The following is a 15,537-nucleotide window of genomic DNA, read 5'->3' as shown; positions in this document are numbered from 1 at the left end:
TTGTAACCCTGTCATGAGACCCTGGTCTTTAGCTGTAGTCAAAACAAGAATTTCCTTAAGCATCACCTATTCAGCTGTAACTTCAACAGTAGTAGTTTTCTGACTGTGAAGTAAACTCTGGAAAAAAATCAGATGGTTTTTCCTGGGCATTTTCCAGATCTCAACGTGTGGAGATCTGTCCAATTTGGTCCAGTAAAAGATATTACCTCTTTCCTCTAAATGGACCTGCTTCATCTGTTATTTCATAATATTGTTTTCGTTAATGTATTTAATTTCCTACAAGACCTAATTACAGTAAGACCTCATCCAAAGGTCACCTAGGCTCTTGCCGAGGCTGTCTGTGTAATATGTATCCAAACATGGTTTGGTTTCATTCCGAACTGTGCTGGAGCGGGTTGAAAAGAGGAAGCCTGACAATAGACTTTCTTTTTTTTAATGCAGCCCTAAGAATTTCTTTGAGTACATTTCCAGGAAAGCTGAAGATGATTGGATGAAAGCTGTCATGTTTTTGTTTAATCCCCAAACGAAGCAAAAGAATGAGGATGTAATGTGTAGGAAAGTGTTAGGGCTTGGTTTGGTGTGCAAGATGCTGGGGTACCGGTGAGGAAAATCCTCCATCCGTGGTTCCTGCTTCCAAATGTTGCTTGCCCTCCCCCTGACTGAGGAGGAAGAGGAATGCCATTTTCGGGCTTTCCTCCAAGGATGAGGTGTGTTTTCTGAGGCTGGATGGTGTCGGGCAATATGTGCTCTCAACCGTGTGTCAGAGTATTAGAAAGCTTTGCTCTGTTGGCATGATGCAGCACTTTATGCCAGGCCAGTGTGCGTGAGTAAGGAAGCACCTTGCTTGTAAACAGCTTGTGCCATGGCTTACACGTAAGTGAAACCAGGTTTATGTACAGCTTGGCTAATTGCAAGTCCATCTGAATGACATGAAACATCTAACCCTTCTTGAAAAAAGAAGTATATATATCAGAAGTTGTTGTGTTACCATAGCAGCTCATTTGTTCACCTGACAGATGTTTGGGAAGGTGTTTCTGGGTATCTCTTGTGATGCCTCGGTTTCCTTCTCATAGGTGCCCTCTGCTATGCTGAGCTGGGAACGTGCATTAAGAAATCTGGCGGTCACTACACGTATATCCTGGAGGCCTTTGGCCCGCTGCCTGCTTTTGTGAGAGTCTGGGTGGAACTGCTCGTTATTCGGTAAGTGCGTTCCTTCTCTGGTGGCACAACACTTCTCAGTCACAATGAGAACTCTCCACTATGTGGAGTGCGAAAGAAGTCAAAGATATCTTGATCTATCAGCTAAGGTTTGTAGAATGGCTCCTCCAGACGACTTAATGCTGTTTTGCTTCTCACTGTTGAAACATTCAAAAAGACACACATGTATGTATGGGGAAAAAGAAAAGATTCTACAAAAGCTGCCTGTCACACAAATTCAGCAGCTTGTTTTGGTTTTGTTAAGTGTAATACATTCATTAATGTTAATGCCCATATCTACATGAAGTATAGTGGAAAAGTCACCTTTACATTTTCTAAGCCTAGGTGCTAGCTTTTGGAGTGTTCTCTGTTGTCTGCAGATACAGGATTAACACCTGGCACAGCTGTCATCCAGTAGATTTCAGATCTGGGGGGCACTGTGTCTTCTCCAGATGTCAATTCTGGTCCCCATCTTTTGTTTTCACGGTGTGCTGGCAAAACTACTACAGAAAGCTGGCCAAATAAAGCGACGTCAAGTCCTTAGGTATCTAAAATGCCCAAAGTACTGATGTGATGCGTGAGCTTGCGGTTGATACAGCCCTTAGCATTGTATAGGGAAATTACAATGTGAAGATCCACAATCACTGGGTCGTAACAAATACGTGTTCATAACATAAATGGATCTTTTTGTCAGTAAAACGTTCCCCCTCCCCCTTTTTTTTTAATTGATATTATTTTACAGTATTACTGGAGGTGGAGAGCTTGTTGCATGTGGATTAGGGGCAGTTCATTTGTATGAAAGAAACTCAGGAATGCTCCGTTCCTGCCCTAAGCCCATCAGCACTCCTTTGCCTTATCTTCTGAGTCACGGACGCTCAAGCCTCATCACAAATCACAGCTATGTTTACATAATATTGACGAGTTCTAGCATAGACTGTTGAGTGTAGAAGCACTAACAGTGCTGATTCATTATGAAACCATAAATCCTTATCTCATTTCCAGAGGAAATGACTGTGCATGTTCAGATGGCCCCTCGCATCCTCCCCGCTCGTACATAACCTTTGAATAAACTCCATGAAATGTGATGAAAGAGTGGATGCCTTAATCATATTAGGTGCTTTCTGAAAAGAAAACCAGAAAGAGGAAGCGGAGTTACGGTTTTCATCGAGGGAGACAGTGGTGTGAATGTAGTTATAGCCTTGCACAACAGCAAATCATGGAAGGGGAGTCGTGTGAGAAATCCCCTTGTTAACCTGTACCCTACTAGGTGGGGGGATGCTGTTAGCCTAGGCATGAGTACCTGCGTCAAACCAGACCTTGTAAAATCCTCAGTTTTTTATTTTGTTCTTCATTTTTTTTGGTGCATACGACAGCATCCCAGGAGTGTCATCAAAACACTCTTAGTCACTGCACTCTGCCCCACACCCAGTAAATAATCATCTTGCATGGGAAAGAACATCAGCGGGTCCTTTAATCATCCAACCTGAGAGGCAGCGAGGGAGACAGACGTGTTGTAACTTGTGATCTGAGCGGCGCTGCCGAAACTCTGGGCACAGTCTTGAGGCTGGCTCTGGCTTGGCAAATTAGTTGGCAGCAGCTACCAAAGGGGCTGGGCAAGCAGCACTGGTGTTGTCAGGGGGCCAAGCTGCACACACACTTCCCACTTCAGCCATTTTTTCCTCTGAATCAGAGTGCGGGATTTTCACACCCACAACCAAAATAAACATTTCCTCTTCTCGTATATACTTACAGCCACTATTTTGTGGTGTAGGACACGCTTAGTTCTGCCTTTATACTGGGTAAACCATGCCAGCATTGCCTGTAGAAACACTGTGCACTGCACCGTTCCTCATCCAGTACAGGTGGGAACGTTTTTTCTCTCACAATCAGGTTGTGGGTGTACTGTGTACCTAAGAACAGGAGGAAAAAAACAACAAAAAAAAAAAAGGCAGGTTTTCAAACAAGTGAGAATGACTGAAGGCATTGTCTGCAGCACTTGGATCTGGTGGTTGCTCCCCACAGGTTGGGTAGGAGCGTGCTGCCGAGGTGACTCACACGGCACTGCAGGCCCTGTGTCTGCCTCTGCCCGCTGGCTTTCTTCTTCAGGTTTTCTCTTTTCGCCCTTAAATGAAAGCTGCTAATTTGCTTTGTGTACGTTTGTGAGTGCACAGCTGTTAGGAGCCTGCTGCTCCTTGTGACTGCAGTCTAAAGGAAAATGCCTCTTTCCCTCAGTCTCTGCCTCGACTGGCTGAGCGCACTGCCAGCAGCATCTCTCCACATGTGGGAAGTCAAAAAAACCTAGCTATTTATTAAAGGTATCATCTTAGGAGCTGTGTTTTTAAAAGAGAATGGTGTGGAGCTAGATCCTCCTTAAAATGAGAGGGAAAAATCCAGATTCTGGAGGAAGGAGCTGTGACTGAGGAGAGAAGCCAGGGAAAGCTCCAGAGATCTGTTCTTGCATCTGATTTAGGTCAGTTCAAACTGTGCAGATGCAGAGTGTAAGAGCAGGAGGCTGGTGAGCTTCCTATGTCAGTTAGGTAGGTAAAGGCAGCAAATGGATGGTAAAACAAGTGCCCAAGCCATAAAGTCTGCCTTCACTTGATGTAGAAAGTCTCTTTCAAAGATGCTTCAGGTCTTTTTTCCCTGCAGTTTTATCCAACGCAGTGTGTGATGCTTTGGTTGAGTCGTGGTGCGTTTTGGTTCAAAGGCAAAACTCTCAGGTGGAAAATCCCTTTAGCATTCCAATGAATAACAACTTCTCTATAGAATTTTTACGCTGTTCTTAGCAACTGTATTTTAGTTAAAATTCAGTTGGGAGATGTATATTCTGTACTTAAGGCATTGTTTTATTAAATGCTGTAGATTTTTCATAACAAATTTGCAGGCACTCTTGTTTCACCCAGAAATCCCCTTGAGGCCCCTTACTTTTTGCTGCATGCTGCTATATGATGGAGCTGAGATCCTGCAAGCTGTCCAGGGGAAGGTAACATGCATCAGCATGGAGTCTTCTGGCAAATATTTAGCTTGCCTCAAAGAGAAAGGCTGTAGGGATATAATACCAGACTGGGAAAGGCAACAGGCTGGCCTGCCTCTGTTGCACAGAAGGGGCTTTCTGTGCTCTGAGGATTTTCCCTCTCATGGAGCTGTTTGTCAGTAGAAGTGGCACGCATTCTAAATAGTGTTTGCATTTTAGGAGATGCCATTTTCATTCATCTTTTACACTGTCTCAGATTTTAGACACAGGCTCGGGTAATGTTGTGATTCCTCTCTCAGTAAAGCCACCGTCACCAGCAGGCACCCAAGCAGGGTACAACTTGTGGGTCTGTGATAATAATGTTACAGCGTGATCCCAAGTGGGTATTGTTTGCATGCTATTGCAGATTAATTTTGTGATTTTTTTTTTCCTTTTCTTACTTTTCACTCTAGCCCTGCTGCCACAGCAGTGATATCTTTGGCATTTGGACGCTACATTTTGGAACCTTTCTTTATGCAGTGTGAAATCCCAGAACTTGCGATTAAACTTATTACAGCTGTTGGCATCAGTAAGTATCCAGTTTTAGTTGTCAGCAAGAGTAAAGATGATGTAAATTAAAAAAAAAAAAAAAGGAAAGGTAATCAGACACTGAACAGGTAGTTGTTTGATGTGAATTGCTGCAGAATGAGTGTGCATCCAGTGCCAAGGGCATCGGCGTGATTTTTTGCCTGTGTGTTTCTGAAGGTTCTCAATAGTAAAAAGAAGAGCAGAGTTTATTAATGGCAGAGAAAATCTATTGCTAAGCCTGATTCTGTTGCCACTTGAATTAATGGCAGGACTCTTATTACTTTTGTGGAAGCAATTTCAGTCCCAGGGAGATGACGAGTCGGTGCCAGAGATACGGAAGAATGATTACTTGATTTTAAGTGCATTGCTCTACCTCTGTTTTAGGAGGCAAGCACTTGCCAAGTATGATGCCTTGAAGAAATGTAGCACTTCTGACTGGAGCACAGACAACGTGAGATCATCATCCTTTAGTCCCTCACTGTCCTGTGCAGTGATAAAAACTCACTGAGGCACTCCCATCTTGGGAAGCAGGAGCCCAAATGACTTTGGGAGCAGGGTGTGCGGTTGGCTGGAAATGCACATTTATTATGAATAGCTTCTTCTCCTTTTTCCAGTTTTCCAGTTAGTGTAAAGGGACTGTTTGGTGAACAGAAGCAAAGCCTGCTGATGGAAGGAAGGAGGCTGGCCCTGGGCTAGGGGCTTCTTGGTGTGCTTGGGCGGTGTGTGAGGCTGTATGAAATGGAAGGTATGGTCCCGATGTGGATGAGACTCAGAGCCATGCAGCTGTAGAAGTTCGTTTCCAGTTTTGAGCAGTGACCATGGGTGATGCTCCTCGCTCTCACACGCACTCACTCACTGACTCAGCACTGCTGGGCTGAGCGTGCAGAGCGCATCGGAGTAATTAGCAACAGATTGTTCCTTTCAGTTCGACCAGTGCGCACATCAGAAACAAAAGGGCTGGAAAAAGGAATTAAGACATGCAGAATGATCAAAGGCATGCAGGGGACCACTTTAATTTTGCACAATAATAGATTCGGATGACTTTTTCTTTCTTTGGGGGGTAGAGAGTTCAATTGACATGGAAATTTTCGGTCTCCAGGTTACTGGGGCTTTTTGTAGGAGCTCTCTTGATAAGAGCTGTCTTCTGCCAGGGGTGTTAAAAAATCAGTGTGTGACCGCATTTCTTTCTGACTTAATTATGCACAAACTATAGGTTTCATAGGAATAATTGAATTAAGGGCCTGAATTTCGAGGTCAATGACTTTTTATGGCTACATCTGTCTAAAATATTTTAGTGAAGGATAAGGATGAAACAGATGTTCAGTAACTTCAAGGTCACTGAGACAGAAGGAATGTTAAGTGAGGACTCCATTAAAAATGTTTTGTTAAGTGCATAGCGATTCAAGCACAATAAGTGAACAATTTGAAATGGATTTTTATTGCTTTTAATTTAATTGAAAATCTGTGTGATAAACCGGGGCTATACAAAGTAATTAAGCGAAGAAGTAGCATGGGGGGTGGGGGAGGAAGTGGGGGTGGAGATATGCTGGAATAATTACACCCTGAAGGGAGATGGGAGTTCACAGCAGCCTGTTCCTATGGTGACCAAGGGTCTGTGCAGAGCAGGTAGGATGTGCTGCTGTCTCACTGAAGCGAGATTTTCTCGAAGAAAGTTTGTAATTGTGAACGGGACGACGCTGAGAAAAGCAGGGACCTGTCAGACTGAGGCTTCATTTTAATTCTTTGCACTGTGCTTTGTAGTGGATTTTCATTTGTGGCGGCTTTTGATCCAATGCTACACTCTGAGCTAAGCTATCTGAGAACATAACAGCTGTTATTCTTGCACTGTGAGAATTAGCTGGTGTGGTGACTGTGATGAATGTTCTGTGTTGTGCTGGTAGGCAGAGTGATAGGCAAGATTAAGATGTTGAGCTGCACAGACACATTGGAGCCCTGAAGATCTTATAATCCAATTTAACGGTGGCAAAGGTAGTGTTTACTTTCACTGAAGATTTTGTTAAGTTAATGAAAATATGAGCTTATGAGCTTTTTGTCATCTTATCCACTCTCAGTCCCTTCTGCCGCCTACGTGTGCAGAGTGCTCACCACGTACTTATTGCGTGGGGAGAAGTAGTAAGAAGCATCACTAACCTGAGTCCTTGGATGAAACTTTACTTTGTCGTGTGATCTTATATTTTCTGATCGTACTAGGAAGGTAAGGAAGAGATTTTGAAAAACCTCTAGGCAATCACATGTCCCAAACACAGTCAGTGCATCCCCAAACAACTCCCAAAAGATGTTTGTCTGCAGTGGTCTTCACAGTTCCAGGGGTGAGTTCCTACAGCCTTACACAGTGCTCTAGCCCAGTTTTTTTTCCCCTGTCCTTTTCGCAAGAAAGTTTTTCTTTCTTTTTTTTTAACCTAAACATCCTGTTCTGCAATTTAAGTCTATTATTCCTTGTATTATATAGAGTGAATATGGAGGGCAGTTCTTCCTTTCCTCTTTATGGTCAGCAAGACAGGTTTGTGAAGGGAGATAAGGGGTAAAGCAGTGAAATACTGCATACCAACACTGTGCATGGCCAAGAATGATATTCATGAGAGTTCCTTTTGAACTGCAATGCAAAGGTTGCCTGAGATGGATGCAGGCAGGATTAAGATGGCAGTGGCAGACACTGCTGTTCCTCTCCTAGCTGCAGAAAAGCAATGCTTGTAGGGTGGCCATAGCTCACTCTGCTCCCCACTGTTCCACTTCAGTGCTTCTGTGATGCTAAAGGAACAAGGGTGCCGAAGAGGAGATGCAGTTCACTTGGAAATGAAAATAGAACTATGGGAGATGGTGACCTTCAAAAGTATTCCCATCTTGCTTTGTTATTTATAGGAACAAAGACCTGCTGGTATACGGTATGTGGTTAATTATAGAATAATATGAATAAGAATAGATAGAATAATAAGAATAATAATATAACAAGCATGAATAATACCAAATAGTATTGTAGCTGAGATACTTTACAGATGGTATAGTCAGAAAGATTATCGTGATGGAAAAGAGGCAATTGAAATAAAGAAAAATGTACACCTGTGTCCTAGGCTTACAATAGGAAATTCCAAAGGAGCAGTCTCCAGAAAGAGATCCTTTCCTAGTGGTGGTCAGCCCTTAAATGGGGTCTGGGAGAGGTGGAGCCAGACTCCACCCCTTTCAATCACACAGTACATTGCCTTCACCTGTGCTCCCACACCTGACTCAGTGCTTGCCTCAGGTGATTAATCAGTGGTTCAGGCCGTGATTCAACAGTTCCCATACAGCTGGGCATAAAATTCCCCCTAAAATCACACCTGTCCTGAGCTGTAGATACAAATTTTCTTATCAAGATTTAGTGTTTCTGTCATAGGTACTTTTTTCTTCCTTTTTTTTTTCTTTTTTAAACAAAAAGTCTGAATATTTCAATGGCTCAGTAGAGGAAAGGATTGTAAGTTCTTTTCACGTTCTATGCCTCTGTGCAGCGAAGCTTGCCTATTCATTTCGAACTTAGAAATCACTTTAATTCACTGGGTATTTTTCAAATTATTCTCTGAAGGGGGGAAATATGGGCTATGTGACTCTCATGTAGTCTGCCAAGAACTCTTTGTGAACTTGCTCAATTTGAAAGAAGAATCTGAGAAGAAAAATAGACAACTCAAGGATATTTAATTACTACAATTTTTTATGAAAACAAGTGGCCAGGTAGAGAAGTGAAAACCTGTAGGTGTCCTGAAAGAAAATGTAAACAGGAGAAGATACCTTCAGAATGCCCAATTTTGCTTGAACTTGTGCTTGAACTTTGCCTCTTTGTGCATAACAGCCCCAGAACGCAGAGCAGAGTGATGCAGACCTTTGCTGATGCCAAAGACTGTCTTCTCCTAGGAGAAACCATTAGAAATTAATTATTCCTTGTAAATGGAGGCTGATAAACATCTCTGTATTTATTGCTTTTCTCAATGAAGAAGACATTTACAAAGCGTGGAGATAAATATCTACATTCAGATGTTGATTTATTTGTATCTTTTAGCTCTTTTCATAATGCGAAGCTTATTTGTAATAGTGAGCAACAGATCATGCAGTGTTAACATATTGAACTGCGTTGTTGATGTATAACCTGACTGGCCACGCAGCCTTAACTGAGCTAGTTCTAATCTTTTCCCTGCATATCAGAAGTCAAATAAACGGGATTCAACTATAAAAACAAACAAACAAACAAAAAACGACCAGTGAAACTGAAAGCAGGTTACCAGCTCTCGCTTTCATGAAGTTTTTCAACTCAGGCATGCGTATGTAGCATGATCTCCTTTTGTTTTCAGAGGTCTACCAAAAAGACCTAATTACCCAGGTTGTGCCTGCTAGACAGAAGAAATATCATGCTTAGAAATTAAGGTCGACTCTACAGATCTGTCAGGGCTTGCTGGTAAATACTCCGGGAAGTTTTGTAGCCATCAGTTGGATGTATGTGGGAGCCAATAGCTGCTTTTTCTCCTGTCACAGTGGATGCTGTGGACACTGCTCTCTCCTGCTGACAGTTTTCAGACAAGTGATTCAAATAAAGACATCACTTGGCTGAAGGAATAGCAAAAGCTGCTCTGATGGGTGCTTTTGTGCCTCCTGTGACTTCACTTTAATTGATGCATTAAAAGCCACAACCTAAGGATACTTTTAGCTTTGTGTAAATGCCTTGACCCTAACAGCCTGACAAGTCAGGGGAAGGCAGCTCCCTTGGCTTCCCGCTAAGGCAGTGGTACACATATTCCTGAGAAGTAGGCTAGGAATGCTTGCTGCTGCTTCTCCTAACAGGTGTTGTTATCCATTTATAGCTGTAGCTATGTGAAGGGAAAGGATCGTGAAAAGCAACATGATCAGTGTTACCATTGCGTTCAATTGTTAACAAACCCTGTTTGTTCTCTCTCCATCCTCTCCTAGAGAGGGATTCATCTCACTTTTAGTTAGGTATTTAGTTATAGCCAGTTGCCTCTGCTCCCTGTAAACTTAGTGAAGAAAAAGGGGATGGGGGAGGTACCCTTCCTGAAGGCAGCTCATCTCTTAGCTAGGCGTCTGAAAGATGGGTGATTAATCAGCTTGTGGAGGTTAATGTCTTTTCATGGAGGATGCAGGCAGACTGCATCCTGACTTTTAGCTAGCCAATTTAGAGATGAGTCCTGCTTTTCCTGTCCTTTTGTCTGGGGACTTGCTGTGTCCTTCTGATCTTTGCTGTGGTCCTGTATCAAAGTCTCTGCAATCTTGAAATATCTCCACAAGACCCTATTTGTAGAAGTGTGCTGTTGATAATGACTACAGACCCAAGATAAAATTTCCATCTTCATTTGTGCAGTACCCAACTCTGCAAGGGACTTACTCTTCTGGAGGACCATCCAAACTAATGGCACTGTGCGCTGGCCTGGCTGCAGGCGTAGCCTTCCTTTAGCTTCCCGATCAAATGAAGATCCTTGCTGTGTCCATTTTGATTTCTCCATTTCATTAAGAAACCTCAGCTGAAGCAGTTTGCTGAGTACGCAGGCAGAGGTGGGGAAAGTTCAGCAGCCTGCTCACAGACAGGTTGTCTTCACGGAAACGTCACCCTGTGCGTTTTTCTTTCAAGTCAGTGTGGCTCTTAGGCAGATTTGTGGCTTGTGATTTGTGTGTGGCTGAGGAGCAAGCAAGGCGATGAGTGGATCAAAATTAGTGTTCATTCTAGTCTGCCATCTGATGACATTCTCATTTGCGTATCTGGAGGGTGAAAGTGATGCATTAATGACCCTCGAAGAGGGTGAAACTGCTCACATAACCTGTTCTGCCAAGGGGAAGGTAGCAGGCTGATTGCTGCAGGGGTCTTGAACTCTGAATATGCTGGATGTCAAGTCCCAGATCTTTCCCTGGATGTGGAACACTTTGGTGACATTTTCTCATGAACTAGTCCCTGCCTGCGCTTGTTCTGTGGAACAGAAAAGGACAAAATAGTGAACTTCGCAAGAAGTCTGAAATAAGTGAGTGCTTATTGATAGCACTTGATCTTCTTTATAGCTTAATCACTGTTAGTTAAATAACTGTGTTAATATTACTGTGCTTGAATGACAGCTGCTAGCCTTTTCTACCCTATATCCCTTAAGAAAGAGAGGGAGCCACAGTAAGCACTGCTGTTGGGCAGTGATTTAAGGGGTGTTTTCAACATCTCAGTGAATGAAGTTACATCAGGGTAATATTGGGAAAGCAGAGTAGTGCATTGGGCCCCATGGATTTTCCGTTTCTTGATGAATATACACACACAGGCATTTAATAAAGCAAAAAAAGTGTTTGGGTCTCAAGTGATAGTTTCCATAAGTCCAGGTGATGTTTCTGTGACTCAGAAAATGACATCTCAGTTCTAAAATGTGGTAAAATACAGAACTTGGAAAAATATTGTAACCTTAAAGATTTTTATTTCTTTTGTATTTTTTTCTGCAAATTTAAAACTAAGTGATGATGTGAATTTGTGTTGACTTTGGTCAAAAACATTGGTTGATTTTGGTAAATAGTTTACTCAAATGTGGGGCCTGCACTTTCCCTAATACAAATTCCGGAAAATGCTGTTTACATATTTTCTCTGGATTGCTTATAGTTTTCTCACTTTTCCACGAAACCCAAACCCTTTTTGATTTAAACAGAGAATTGTCTGTAAGACATTTTGGCTTTGCCACTGGCCAGAATCGATACAGAAAGCGTGGGATGGCTCAGCTGTTTCTGCAGCCAGAGCCCTGTGCCATGCCAGGCTTGCGATGCCAGCTCCCACAGACCTGCAGGGTCTGGTGGGAGACAGTGCCTCACAATGGCATGCATTCTGTGTCATGCTGTGTGGCTGATGAGACAGATAGAGCAGCACTCTTGGGAGGGCTGGAGGGAAGGAAGAGCTCTGATGAAGGGCTAATTCATTAGTTCCACACGATGGAAGGAGAGAGATGATCAGTGAGCAGGCTTGTCATGCCACGCTCACCTTTCCCTGTGGCAGAAGGGAAAAAGGAATTTGTATCCAGTGAAATGACTCACATTTTCCATTCAGTTAGTAAATATTTCTTTTAGGTGAACTACTTTATTGATTCTGTTTTGCCAGGGTAATTGTTTACACAAACTGGAATGAGTGGCACTCGAGCTGTAGGACTTCCCATCACTGAGCTCCAGCAGGGGCCCAGGGGGTTGTGTGTCAGGCAGGCAAGGCAGGGAAGCTCCTCTCTCCTGGGCTGCTTGGTTTGGTGAGGTGCAAACCTGGGTTTTGGTTTCCTCACCAGTTTCCAGCGTGGGCAGGAATGCCGCTTGCACTCTGTCCCCTGCTGTGTCACCACAGAATGGCAGCACAGGAGTGGAAACAGCGAGAGAAAGGAGCAGGTGTAAACAAGGCAGTGAGTGACAAATTCACACGGGGCCTAAATGGGTGTGAGAAAGTTCAATGTCATTATTAATTGTTACTGTTTTCTGAAAATACAGATCTCTAATCAAACTGGTACCGGTACAGAAATCTGGAGGGACAGGGCTTGTGTAATTTATTTATTTATTTTTCATCTGGGGCAGCTTCTGTCAGCCTGTCACCTACCAACAGCTTACAGTCCTGTGTCAACAAAGCTTTAATTTGGTTCAGAAGGAGCCAAGTGGAGAATGGAGAAGTGGAAGGGTCCAAGAAGGGCTCAGCTCAGGCATTTAGTATGGAGACTGCGAGGGAAACATGAGGGATGGGAGGGCAACAGATAGAGAAGGCTATCGGGGTGTTATTTCCTTCAGCACTGCAGAATCTAGCATCTGTGCAGCCTCAGAGAGTTTTGCGGTGATTTCAGCTGAATGAGTATTTCTTTCTGACTTTTCTTTTTCCTCTTGCAGCACTAGTGATGGTCCTGAATAGCACAAGTGTCAGCTGGAGTGCCCGCATTCAGATTTTCCTTACCTTTTGCAAGCTTGTAGCAATTCTGATAATTATAGTCCCTGGAGTTATCCAGCTAATTAAAGGTATGAAATGAAAAGTAAATGCTTTTAAAGTGCTTTTATCTTTACCCTCCCCAGCCTCCCCCCACCTGCCTCCACGAAATAATGCTTATAGCAGCAAAATCTCTTAATTAGTCTCTGCTTGTTCAACTGGAGCTCTGTACTGTCATGTAATTGATTAGAGGTGGAACTACACTGGGATGAACTGGTATTTCCTTCTGCATGCCAATGAGACTATTCAGATAGAGCCGGTTTCCAAGCCAGTGACAGGATTGCCCTTCTCTCAAAATTGCATTCTGTGTGAACTTTGGGAACTGCGATGGTGCCTGCTTCTCTTCAGCACTGGGTTGTGGTGATGGTAAGGGTTCAGCTTTGGGAATATATGTAATAAGTGTTATCATGGAGGCTGTTCTAATTGTGGATGCTAATCTCTAACTGATCAGTAGGAATGGTTGTGGTGATTCGTTATCAGAGAGAAATGTATGAGGTAGAGGTGCTGCCTTGGAAGACAAGATAGCTAGCTGCTGTTTTCATAGGCTTCCTGCGTACAGCTCTCTAGGATGCTCAGCTGCTTACTGGATTTATTTCTTCCAGTTGAAAAACAAAAGCATGTAGCTATATCACAGACTAGAATCATAGACTCATTAAGCTTGGAAAAGACCTTTAGGATCTTCTAGTCCAGCCATCAACCCAGCACATCCGTGCCCACTAACCCATATCCCTCAGAGCCACATCTCCATGTCTCCTGAACACCTCTAGGGACAGTGAGTCCACCACCTCCCTGAGCAGCCCATTCCAGTGCCCAACCACTCTTTCTGAGAAGTTTTCCCTAACATCCAACCTAAAGACAATTGTCTGGGCCTATGCAAGAGTAAGAAAAGAAAGCAGGTCAGATTGTTGCTGCCTAAGCAAGGACTGTGAAAATATCCTGTAAGGATGAGGTATGCAGCTATTCCATCTTGCCAGGGACAACCCACAGCTCTCTCTCTCATTACAATAAAGCTAGACAAGAATTAACAAAACACAAGCAGCCATTCAGCACAGTGAGTCAGAAAAGAGAACACATTTAATGAATTGGTGGCAGATTTTATCTAGCAAAAATGATGGCAGTGGGCTGGGCTGCTCCTCCCTCCCAAGGCAGCCTCACAGTGCTGGGCCTGGCCAGGGACAGCTATAGTCTCTGAAATAAAGGTGGCCCTATCCAGTGCTCTGCTGATTGGTTGTTTCTGTTGGCATATTTTTCACTTGCTTTCTGGCCATTGCCATGCCTTCACTTACCTCCTTTCACGTGCAAATGTTTTCTCTGTATTTCTCTGTCCCTTTTCCTCTAGGCCTTTGGAGCAGGCCAGACCCAGGTTTGGATGGGCTTTGCCCCTCTTATGCAACTCAGAGAGTGTTCCCATTTCCTTTATCTAAAAAGGGTTCCACTTCTGTAGGAGTTCTGCTTGAGGGCTCAGTAAAAACTGAGTGAAGAGGAAAGTAGAGGGTTTGACCATTGTTCACTTAGATCTCATTGAATTCTTCTTCTTCCTACTGCTTTTATTATTATTATTTTATTTTTGCAGAGGATCATTGCTTCTCAGGAAATCTGGGGGCTTGTGGGGCGGTCTTTTGAACCATAGAAGGTCTTGTGGATAGGTAGTGAAATGGCACAACCCCTTGACTGTGGCAAAGGCACACAGATAAAGCTCATAACGTAGTCTTACAATTCCCAGTAGTTTCTGTTCCAATTTTTGGAGGACTATATCCTTTATCAGGCTTTGTTCCTGCATGGGACCCCTCTACTGCATTGTTCAGCTGCATGAGGAAAGATGAATATGCAGTGTTGCTAAACAGCACTGCATTTACACCAGCAGGAAGACTACTGGCTTTGTCAGCACCTTCCTCCGTTATCAAAGGATTGGAAAGATCTTTACTGAATATTCAGTCTCATGGTATATATATGGTGTTTTTGGACAGAGACTTTGGCTCTCATTTTGGTACTCATCTTTGGCACTCAACTGTTCTCGCACTTTCCCTGCTATCTGCCTTGCACATCTTTCAGAATGTTTAAACACTTGCATTTAGAGAAGCATAATTCTTGCTATAACATAATCTACAGTGCTGCCTATAATTGCAGAAGAGGGAGTTACTAAATACTGGGAACATCAGTCACAAAAAGGCTTAAGATACTGGGTTTGTTTACTTTACAAATGTTTCTTATAAGTGAAATGCTTTTAATGGTCCATCTGAAGAAAATGTTAACAAACAAGGGAAATGTTTATAGCAAAAACCCCAGAGCTCATTGTGCTCTTCAGTGTTGATGTAAGTCACTGCTGGAGACAACACTGTACTGAGTGTCATCAAACGCAGAATGCTTTAAAGAAAAACACTAACAGGTCAAATTCTGTTGTGACATGGCTAGGAACACCACAAGAACCTTTTACAATTGCTGGCAGGATTTAGCTGCGAGGGTTGGGTCAGAAATTAAGGTCAAGGGCAGAACTTGAAGTCAGTGAACTACTGAGTGATTAAATGTTCCGTGGTGTGATACATTTATTTGTTTTAAAGTAGGAGGTAACCAAAGAGCTTGTTTTTCTATTTTTTGTTGTTGATGTTGCAGGAGAAACACAGCACTTTAAAAATGCCTTTGCGGGGAATGATGCCAGTATTATGGGATTACCACTGGCTTTCTATTCAGGAATGTACGCCTATTCAGGCTGGTAAGTTGTTGAAACATAGCTATAAGTATTTGTCCTGAAAGCAAACACTACTATGAACAAAAAGAGACATTTATTTATACATCAGTTTGAGTCGCATTCTGCCTCTTTTGCCAAACTACACCGTGT

The 15,537-nt window shown here is 43.1% G+C and overlaps 1 protein-coding gene across 1 annotated transcript in view; it reads left to right on the top strand.

Moving 5' to 3' along the window:
- SLC7A11 (solute carrier family 7 member 11) overlaps positions 1–15,537 on the top strand; it is a 55,402-nt gene that overhangs the window by 2,223 nt on the left and 37,642 nt on the right. The window contains exons 2-5 of the mRNA XM_065736347.1: positions 1,074–1,200; positions 4,624–4,739; positions 12,608–12,733; positions 15,312–15,411. Of these exons, the coding sequence (XP_065592419.1) occupies positions 1,074–1,200; positions 4,624–4,739; positions 12,608–12,733; positions 15,312–15,411 (469 nt within the window). The remainder of the gene's footprint in view (positions 1–1,073; positions 1,201–4,623; positions 4,740–12,607; positions 12,734–15,311; positions 15,412–15,537) is intronic.

This window comes from Cyrtonyx montezumae, unplaced genomic scaffold (assembly GCF_038088225.1).
Source record: "Cyrtonyx montezumae isolate F1298 unplaced genomic scaffold, pur_monq_1.0 scaffold_2, whole genome shotgun sequence".
Lineage (NCBI taxonomy): Eukaryota > Metazoa > Chordata > Aves > Galliformes > Odontophoridae > Cyrtonyx > Cyrtonyx montezumae.
This window is presented reverse-complemented; position numbering and strand designations above follow the sequence as displayed.